Consider the following 10,716-nt stretch of genomic DNA (forward strand, 5'->3'; position numbering starts at 1 on the left):
TATGTGTACATGTGTATAGGTACACATGTGTGTGTCCCTGTGTGTTTATGTGTCTGTGTGTGCCTGTGTGTGTATATGTGTACATGTGTATAGGTGCACATGTGTGTGTTCCTGTGTGTTTATGTGTCTGTGTGTGCCTGTGTATGTGTGTGCATGCATGCACCTACGTGTAGGTGGGTGCACACGGAGGTCAGAGGGTGGCTCTGGAAGCTGGCTCTTGCCTACTTTTCTGTATGTAGGTTCTGGGGCTGGCACTCATGTCCTTACGCTTGACCAGCAACTGCTTTACCCTGGATCACCTTCCCAGCCACCGAACCTCCCGCCACTCCTACTAACTCTGTCAACCTCTCCAGTGGACAACAGTCCTTCTACCACAAAAAGGAGTACCTCGCCTGCCGCGATAAAGATGTCTGGGGTCGAGTTTAATTAATGCCTTAGGCACAGACATCTAGCGGTCTGGTACCATCAGTCTCAGGGCCCGGTGTCAGTTTGTGATCACCATCGTTTTGGAAACATAGGAGGCAAAACTCCCATCAAGCAAGCAACAACAGTGAGGACTGGAGGGGAGGGGCAGCAACCCCGCCTGGGCTGCCATCAGCCTGCCCTGAGTTAGCAGGGATGGATGCATCCTGCCCATGGCTGGGAGCTGAGCTCTTGGCTGAAGTTACAGCAGCCTGTGGTGCTAGCATCCTGGCATCTACCCTCATCTTCATCTCAACCTTGTCTCACTTCTTAACCGTGGTTGTCCTCAGATTGCCTCATTCTCTGGCTAGCACAGCAGAGCACTCGATGCAGAGAAACACCAGAGCAGAGGACACTGCGTACGGAGGTTCTGATGAAGATCCACAGTGATACATCCCTGTGATGATTCAGGGAGCATGAGTTCCGAGGTGAGGGTGACCCCCCAACAAAAAGCCAGGCACAAAGATGTGCTGCTCCTTCTGCAAAAGATACTTGTTTCCGGGAAGTCATTCATTCTTCCTGTTTTCTTCCTTTCTCCTGAGAGAGGCAAACGCTGCTTGAGGGCCTCTGTGACGAGCCACACCAAGTACCAGGGCTGATAGCCTAGCGCAGAGACCTCTAACAGCCTTGGCATCAGCTCCGCAAATGTGCCCTGGTGGATGTGGCTCTCTAGACTCTGCTAGCCCTACAGCAGGGCTGTGTGAGTTCCATGGGCAGCCCCAAGCTCAAGTGCTGTGGGGTCCTGTATACTGTGAATATGTGCTGCTCTCATTGGTTGATAAATAAAGCTGCTGCTTTGACCTATAGCAAGGCAGAATAGAGCCAGGTAGAACATCCAAGCAGAGATACAGGAGAAGAAGGATGGAGTCTGGGAGACACCATCCAGCAGCCCAAGGAATAACATGCCAGTAGACCAGTAAGGTGATAACCATGTGGCAATTCGTAGATGAATAGGAATGGGTGAATTTAAATGTAAGAGCTAGCTAGTAATAAGCCTAAGCCATTGGCCAAACATTTAATATTAAGCCTCTGAGCGGTTATTTGGGAACTAGTGGGCGGGACAGAAACCTCCGATTCACTCAAGCCCATGATTTCCAATGGAGCGGAGTGGTGATGGCTGAGCTTGACATATCTGAGGAAAGGGACCCTCAGTTGAGGAACTGTCTCCATCAGATTGGCCTGTGGGAATTTTTTTAAATTGCTAATTGGTGTAGAAGGGCTCAGTGCACTCTGGACAGCACAACCCCTCAGTAGGTGGGCCTGGGCTGTTTAAAAAAAGTAGCTAGATATGAGCCTGAGAGCAAGCTAGGAAGTGGCATTTCTCCAAGATCTTTGGCTTCTGACTCCAGATCCTTACTGTGAACTCCTGCCTGGTTCCCCATAATGACAGACCATTACCTGTAAACCAAAACAACTCTTGCCTTCCCCTTTGGTCAGAGTGTTTTATCCCCGCAACAGGAAGCAAGCCAAACTGGGACCAAGGTGCTATGGGGACCCTGAGTATTCCCTCTGAGCCTGGAAGGCAGAGGCTGGTGGAGAACTAGGAATATTGATGCTAACTGAAGGGGGCCCCTGTCTGCATGAGGCCAGAAAATGCAATGAAGGAATTAGACATGCCCCTTAAAAATATGACCACCTGGAGCACATATCCCTGAAGCTATTTCAAAGCTTTCAAGCCCAAGGATGACTCTCCTGTCCGAGCATACCCCTTGGGTGTGAACCACACCTGCAAGTTCAGTGCCCCCCACAACTTCCACCCATCCCCAATGGCCTTTGGTGAAAAGTTGCTTGCGGACTTTTGATGAACCCCTTACACATCAGGATGGCACTCTGGAGAGGGTCCCCAAGTCTCCCAATAGCTCCGACTCCCTTACTTTGACGAACTCCTTGAAGTCAGGGGCCTCGTCGGTCTTCTGCTGGATGAGGGCAGCCCCATTGAGCTGGCAGCTGCAGAACCGGATGTAGGGCTGCATGTGCGGCAGCTGGGCACTGAGGATGTCGCCGATCATCTTCACTGGCATCTTCTCTCCGGACATCTTCTTACGGACTCTCAGTGCTCTGCACGGAAACATGGCAGGTGAGCTGCCCACCCTCGCACCGCCTGACACACCCCACACCTCCAGGTTGCAGAGATATGGAATGAGCGGGAGGGACACCGACCTGAGACCCACTAACGCATCTATTTGGAAGACAAGGGACAGAGAAGGACATGAGCTTAGTATGGTGGAGAGGGTCACCTGGGTGGTTTTCTTCAGCGCGGTGGCTGTTACATTTTCTTCTTTCTTTAACTCAGAGAGGACCCCTGTGTTGTCCCCCCCCCCATGCATTATCTATAGTGAATGCCCCAGGCTAGTACAGTCTGAGCACAGAGCCCATTTCTGGGACCACAATCTTCTGTGGGAAGTGACGTCACCATCAGAAGGAGAGACAAACTTTCAAATCCATGGCCACAATCTCAGTGTGTTTCTCAAAGTTTCCCAAAGTTAGATAAAAATGATCACATGAAGTATTTCTCCTGTCCATGGCTTCACTGATGTGTCTAATTTAAAGCTGACCAGATAAATAATCATGAAAAAACAAACTCAAACAGTTTCCACCCTGAAGGCTGGGAACAGCTGCTAAGGGACAAGGGAGCATCCATTCCTGGGACTATCTGCTGCGTGTAGCATTCAGGGCCATGGCAGCCAGGATGGAGCATCCTTCCTTCCATCTCTAAAGTGTGCAGTCTTACCACATGGAAGATGCTCAACTTCCACACGGTGAGGACACTGCTGGGACCAGACCACGTGTGAGACTGTGTGTTCAACCGCCCTGACGATGACAGGAGGGTGGGTGAGGGGTGGATGGTACAGTACGGGATTTCAACACAAGGCTGGGAAGTATTCCTCTGAATTCTCGTGACTACTGTCATGGTCACAGTGGCGAAACCATGAAGTGTGGGCAAGGCTCTGCAATTCCAAGGAGGCTCCACCATCCAGGTCTCCAGCTTTAAAAACTGCAGACCATCTGCTTTCTTTATCCCTTGTTTTTTTGTTTTTGTTTTTGTTTTTTTGTTTTTTTTTTAGCTAAAGAAATTTTCCTCATCTGAGGAAAACCAAGGAAGGAAACTTGGGACAACAGGTCACAGAAGCAACCAGCAGTTTCCCTTCTGGTGCAGGCTCCCGCAGGGCAGGTAGGCAATGGCCGCTGGGCATGAGGAGAGCAGCAGCCTGGGGTCCTCAGGGTGGCCCGAGGACTCTGTTCCACTGGAGGGATGTGGGGAGTGTCCCTGAAGAACTTTGCTCCAGCATTAGCCACTGGTAATTTTGGAGGCTGAGAAACGAATGACCACGTCACAACTTGCTAAGATCCCCTCTGTGCCTTGTTTCCTCGAAAGCAGCTTTTCTGGGAGGATGATACAGGGATTTCCCCCTCTTTCTCCTCCTTAATGATGGGGGAAGATGAGAAAGGGGGGGTCTCGGCGGGGCAAAGCTCAGCCACTCAGGGTCACTATCTCAAGGACGTTGTCATCCCTGGGATCTGATAGAATTGAGTTGTCTAACCAGCTTGAAATCTAGGTTCAGCTGAGAGTCTCTTCCTAGAATGTTCTGCACGGGTCAGAGGTGAAGTAGAGGGTGAGCCAGTGAGTCAGCTGTGGCAACCACAGTCCTGAGAGTGCTGAGACCTCTGGTGAGCGGCTTCCTCATAGAAAGAGCCGCGTGTGAGAGGCCTTGATCTGCAGTGGGGAGCGGTCAGCTAAGAACGTCCAAGTTACAAAGCATTCACCAGTGGCCGACGATACATCAGTGGCTCCAGCTAATGTCCACCCACTGAGTGGACAGTGACGGTCAGTGTCCCAGCGTCTGTTATCGTAGGTCACAGGGTCCAAGGTCAGATAAGACTGTTGGTTACTCTTCCCCCCAGGTACCAGTATACAGAACCTTCTAGCACTATGAAGCTAGCCAGTATTACAGGTACACCTTGATTTCTCTGCCCTGTGACTCGGGTGTGTGTCGTCATCAGTGATAGGGTCTTATCATCAGATTCTGGGGGGCGACCATGCTGGCAGGTTTTATATCAGCTTGACACAGGCTGAAGACATCCAAGAGGAAGGAAACCTCAGTTAAGAAAACACCTCTGCAACATCTGGCTGGAGGCAAGCCTGCAAGCCATTTTCTTAATAAGTGATTGATTAGGGCAGACCCAGCTCACTGTGGTTAATGACATCCCTGGGCTGGTGGTCCTGGGCTCTGGTTTCCTGATGTTGGACCCTAGCGTCCAAACACCGAGAAGGAGTCGCCCCCAGAGACCATCTCACACACCACAGCCGATGCAAAAGCATGAGGATTTTATTAATTCTGTCATGACAGGGTCCCCCAGCATTCGGGAAGCCAAGAGACCTTGAATAGCGGGTACAGTCTACTTTTAAAGGGGCCACAGAATCAAGGGGGGTTGTTCTTTGACTATTCTGATTGGCTTATTTGAAAGGGCTATTACCAATAATTGACTGGAGAGCTGTTGCCAGATCAGATGAGGTAAGAGGTCATTTTGACCCCGTTTCCCAGGGGACCGAACCAAAGCATACATATATGGGTAATTGTGCGAGTGTAGCTGTTAGGTCCTTGGTTCCCAGGGAAGGAGGGGAAGCACTATGGCACAGAGGCTGAGAGGATTCAGAATTGTCAAAAATGGCTTCAGGATTGTCTTAAAGTCTTACACTGACTTCCCACATGACCTCTCCTTTATTATTGGCCACGAGGCCTTCACCTAAAGGCTGCTGTGCTAAATAAACACTTTTTCTTTATTTATGGAGAGGATAACCTCAGGCTTTTGTTATGCTGCCATTTTAAAGATGCGGACACAGAGGCCAAGAGATTGACCGTAAAGTCACTCAACCAAAGACGTAGAGCCAGAGAACAGCAGTGAGAAGGGAGCCCAAGAGTCGGCCACATCACCTATGCACAGAGAGCTTCCGCATGCAGTGTGAGCATAGGCACGGAGGGAGCAGACACCACGCTTCTTCCTTCATGCTCGCTTCTCTATGCCTCCTGGCTCCCTCTCCCCAGCTACTCCAATTACAGACCCAGGAACCTGCAGTTACCTCTCGGGTACACAGGGACTGGGCTTGGGACATGGCAGCTTCCTGGTGACCTGAGCATAGAGGTCAGGAATGAATAGGGGCATCTGTGGTGCTCAGTCAGAAAGAGGGGGGAAGGGGGCTCTTGCTCCCAGCTGCCATGTCCTCTCCCTGGGGACCAGAACTTAATCTGCTCTCTCATATAGGGCCTTGTGATATAGATCTGGGGTTCTGATGGTTTTGATTTTGCTTTTAAAGAATTGGGGGATTCTTTATTGTCTAATTCAGTTCTCTAAGTGTGTAGATGGGGAAACTGAGGCCCAAAGAGGCGAGGTCTAGACCCAGGTCCCTTAGCTCTGGCCCTGCAGCAGCCTCTGCAGACTACACTGGTATAAAGTATAATTGGCCTCAGGAAGCTGCAGGAACCTCCTGAGATCCTTCTTGGGTTTGGTGGGGTCCACATTCCCTCTGCAGCCCAGAGCCTCACAAGACAATCCCTGCTTCCCAGGCCCGAGGCTAGGCCCTGGGGCTAGGACTGCTCCACCCTCAAGGATGGAGCCAGCCAACAGCCAGAAGCCAAGACTGTCCCAGCTAAGGAAATTCTGTCGCTTTCGTCAGGGCAGGAACCTGCATGCATGCGCAGTTCACGCACCACTGTGAGGACCCCACAGTGGATTTCCAGGAGGGATGAGAGCACAGGAGGGGATGGCACTTTGAGAGGCAATGAGCTGGGCTGGGGTAGGGGCAGAAAGAGGCACAGGGCGGCATGTGTGAGGGACAGACGAACGACACAGAGTTGCTGGTGCATATGCCAGGGAGGTGAGAGGGAAATGCTTACTTCAGCAGTTTGATGTTACACATGATCAGCTCCTTCCAGTTAACAAAAATCATAGCAACCTCTTTTTCTGTCAGCAGCTCAGACTCCATCAGGGGTTTCTGAAAGACCTACAGGTATAGAAAAGGAAGCCGTTCAGAAAGCAAACATTAGTTCACACACACACACACACATGCACATGTGCACATGAACCCACGCACACACACGCGTGTTCGCTCAGCTTCATTTAGCACGCACAACTCAGAGACCGCATCTTCTCCTGAGAGGACAAGTGTTTGACAAGGGGAGCCCAGGAGAATCTCTGAGGAGGAGACTTGATTCCGCCAACAGGAAGCTAGGAGGTTAGTGGACCAGCATGCATGCGGGTAGGGCTACGTCACCCGTTCACCGGGAGGACATGGGAGTCTGAGGATGCCTGTGGAGATGTGTGGACAAGCCATGGGCATTGTTAGGAAGCACAGAGCTTGAAGCAGGTGGTATTGAGAGGATGATGTCAGCCTCTTCTGGGCTCTGGATGGGTGGGCAGATAACTCATAGCTAACCACAGATCTCTGTGGGACTCCATGTGTTTGAGCCCCTTGCTCACAAGGCAGTCCTTAGCAGCTAGGGCAGAGAGTCCTCTGAAAGTTCTTCGGTCCCAGGCCAGCAGTCTCATGGAGTCATGGGAGAACATACCTTCCTGCTCAGCCACACTGGCAGATTTTCTCAGGAGTTTATGGGGGCACGAGAAATAACTCACGAGACTTCTAGCTAGCCTCTGAGCTCAGGAGCCAAAATTGAGGGTCAGGGATGTCATATGACTTGATGACATCAATCAATTGGTGGCCAAGCTGCAACTTCTCTGACTGGAGCCAAGAGTCCTCCGTTACAAACCACACCCGCTCCTCTCTTAGTTTGGGACCTGTGTGCTCCTAGTGTTGGCCCTGGGTCTCTCTGACTCATAGGGTAGCCCTATGGAAAAATGTGACCATCGTGCCTCCTGGGTAAGACCCGTTTCATTTGCTGTTCAGCTATACAAGAGATTGCCCCAGGCTCAGAGTCAGGACACAAACCTCCTCAGCAGGGCCTCCACCTCTTTCCCAGCCCCCACTGCAGGGCCACCCCCAGCTACCCCCAGCTTTCCAGGGCTGCTGGTACCTCTGTGACCAACTGCAGGTCATTCACGTAGTTCTCCTCTGTGACAATGAGTTCATGGATGTAGCCTTGTCGTTTCCTCTCAGTCGGGGTCAGCATATCTAAGAGGTGTAAGTCTGAGCACCCTGGAAGACACAACCATTTAGGAAAACTGAATGCAAGGCTGGGAAAGCCTACAGCTCCGCAGAGAAGATGCCCGAGGTCCCTGGGACTGCTGCTGGTGGGTGGCACGGCCTCATCAGCTCCGGGTTGCGTGTTGAGCTGTAGAGACCTGAGTAACGAGCAGAGATTTCCGCAGGTCGCGGTCAAGTCTAGCAGCGAAAGAGAAAAATGCAGCACAGTTTTCAGGAGAAGCCGTCCCACCCACTGACTTCAGACTTCCTGCCCCGGGACTGTAAGAGAGATAAATTCCACTCGTCTCAAGCCTCCCAGTTTGTGGTCACACACATGGGATACACACTCACGCTCCATCAGAACCATGGAAAGGGTTAAACGACCTGCTAACCCCCAGCCAAGGCTTCCACGCCAGGGACTGTGCCAGGAGCTTGGCGCTGACCCCTGCTTTGAGCGGTTCTCTAAAGTTCCAGAGTCAGTTTCGGGCACAGAAAAGGAAACCAAGGCTCAGAGAAGTCCTTCCCCCTCCGCAGTGATAAGGAGCAGGGTCCAAGCCCTTCCGGGTGGGTCCAGAGGCTGTGTGCGCTAAGCCCCCATTGTCCACACCAAGCTGAAGGAGGGCACGCCGTTATCCCGAGGCCGGCTTTTGGAGGCTGCGGTAACTGTGCCGAGGCTCCTGGTGAACAGGAGGACCAGGTAGTTGCATCCAGACAGGACCAGGAGACTCTCCCTCGAGGCAAGGTCTCAGTAGTGTATCCATGGAAGGTGAGCAGCAAGCCTCAGGCACGGTGGAAAGCCCTGCCAGCCGCAGACAGCTCCCAGGACAGTCCCACCCTGCCTTTGCAGAGGCCAAGGCTGCCCGAGACAGGCCAGCCCTCAACTGTGTTCGCTCAGCTTGTTTTTTTTTTAATATTTATTTATTTTTATTATGCATACAATATTCTGTCTGTATGTATATCTGCAGGCCAGAAGAGGGCACCAGGCCTCATTACAGATGGTTGTGAGTCACCATGTGGTTGCCGGGAATTGAACTCAGGACCTTTGGAAGAGCAGGCAATGCTCCTAACCACTGAGCCCCTCAGCTTGTTATTTGGAGTTCTGTTCACATGGGGCCTTTGTATCAGTACCGCCCATTCCGGGCCTCGGCAGCACCCACTCTCAGTAGTGAGCAGGGCCCACCTTTTTATACATGAAAACGTGCCCACACATCATATACTTCTTTTTATTAGACTGTCTTTATTTAATCACAGAACTTGAATTGGTAAAATACATACTCTGGGGATGGTGGGTGGGGGGTGCGTGGGTGGGGCTGAGTCCCCTTTCATTTCCCATCCTTCCTACCACTTGCCACAAGGGGGCGCGATAGAACACTATGCATTCCTCGCTCGGAAACCAGCTACGTGTGATCCCTCCACCACCAACCACCCTGGCAGAACCTGGAAATAAATGACCAGAACTTTGCCAAATAGACTCTCTGGGGGAGCGGACCAGGGCCCTTCGATTTAATAAGCCCTCTAGTGAGTCTTCAGGTTTGAGGAGGCTGCTAGGGATAACCAAGGGCTCCTCGGAGATTCCAACTCCCGGCAGGGGGTTTATTTAGGCTTCAGACTGACAGAGTCTACATGTAGATGCTGGAAGCTTCTGTGACTAGAACCATCCGTCTGGAAAGTGTTATGATGAACTTCGTGGTGGACTGTTTTTCTGCGCCAGACATTACCTCTTAGGGTTACAGTCCTTGATTCTCCTCCCTCCCCTGGCCAATCGCCCTTTCTGCCTGCTGTAGTTTCTCATCGGGACAGAAGAGCAGGACAGCCAAAGGTGGTGCCAGGAAACCAGCAGGAGGAAGCTATCATTACAGAGACACTCTCCACGCCTTTCCATCCTGGACTTTACCCAACCACTGTGGGCGGCCGAGCTGGACCTCAGAGTCGCAAGGTGAGTGTGACTCTGAACTTAGGCCTCCTGCTAACCACCCCTGTGACTCAGCTCTTCTGCCTGCCTGGGGTACTGCTATCTTCTGGAAATATCAGTATTAGCAAAGCTTCCCAGTGAGTGTCCCCAGCAGCTGGGTGAGCCCTGGATTGTTGGAAGCAGAGAGACGCCTCTTCCCCTAGGTTTCTCTGCTCTATGACTTTTCTTGGGGGAATCACCTAGGGAACACTTTGAGCCGTGGGGAGGCATTTCCAGCCCCTGTCCTGTCTTTGCCCACTGTCCTAAGAGTGAATACAAGGGCCCAGGACTCAGGCCATTTCTTGTCCAGGGCCTTGCTGTCCACAGGGCTGTTGGAATTCTCGTATACACCGTGGTTTAAGTTCACTCGGCACTGTACCCAAGTGTCTGCAGCACAGACATCAGCAGTGGCCAGACAAGTCCCACAAATGTCCCTTTAGATCACAGTTCCCTTGGTGAGATCTCATGGGTGCTCTGGGCTTGTACCCAGCAAACCATTACATACCACGTGAAACACACACACCCACTTTGCACACAATTTTATTGAGTTCAAAAGCCTGTTTACAAACTGTTCTTGGTGGTGCATGCCTTTAATCCCAGCATTTAGAGAGCAGAGGAAGATGAATTCCTGGACAGCCAGGACTACCTCGTGAGACCCTGTCTCAACAACAAAACAAAATAAACACACACACACACACACATACACACACAAACATTCCTTCATTTGGCAATTTTGTGATCTCTACCCTGACTTTGGGACCAGCTATGCTGCATGCCGGGAATTCAGGATGAAAGCAAGGTGCTTATTTTCCAGACCTTGCGGATTCAATGGTTCAAAACTGAACACAGTGTTGTTTCCTACTCCAGTGAAGAATTCCTCAAACATGGTAATGCCCCCTAGGCTGAAGCTGAAGGTGGCATTACTGTTCCTCCCCCTTCCCAGGTAGTGCCGGACCCCCAGGTTGAAAGTGGTACCGTTTCCCCCTCCCCCAGGCTGAAGGTGGTACTCCCCCAGGTCAACAATGGTACTACCCACCCCCAGGCTGAAGGTGGTACTACCCATCCCCAGGCTGAAGGTGGTACTACCCATCCCCAGGCTGAAGGTGGTACTACCCACCCCCAGGCTGAGGTGGTACTACCCACCCCCAGGCTGAAGGTGGTACTA

The 10,716-nt window shown here is 51.7% G+C and overlaps 1 protein-coding gene across 5 annotated transcripts in view; it reads right to left on the bottom strand.

Moving 5' to 3' along the window:
• Itsn1 (intersectin 1) overlaps positions 1-10,716 on the bottom strand; it is a 180,310-nt gene that overhangs the window by 15,931 nt on the left and 153,663 nt on the right. For all 5 annotated transcript variants that reach the window (XM_013352721.2, XM_005345191.3, XM_013352716.1 and 2 more), the window contains 3 exons: positions 7,491-7,612; positions 6,357-6,463; positions 2,337-2,520 (listed from right to left, as the gene is read on the bottom strand). In XM_013352721.2, the coding sequence (XP_013208175.1) occupies positions 2,337-2,520; positions 6,357-6,463; positions 7,491-7,612 (413 nt within the window). The remainder of the gene's footprint in view (positions 1-2,336; positions 2,521-6,356; positions 6,464-7,490; positions 7,613-10,716) is intronic.

This window comes from Microtus ochrogaster, chromosome 2 (assembly GCF_000317375.1).
Source record: "Microtus ochrogaster isolate Prairie Vole_2 chromosome 2, MicOch1.0, whole genome shotgun sequence".
Lineage (NCBI taxonomy): Eukaryota > Metazoa > Chordata > Mammalia > Rodentia > Cricetidae > Microtus > Microtus ochrogaster.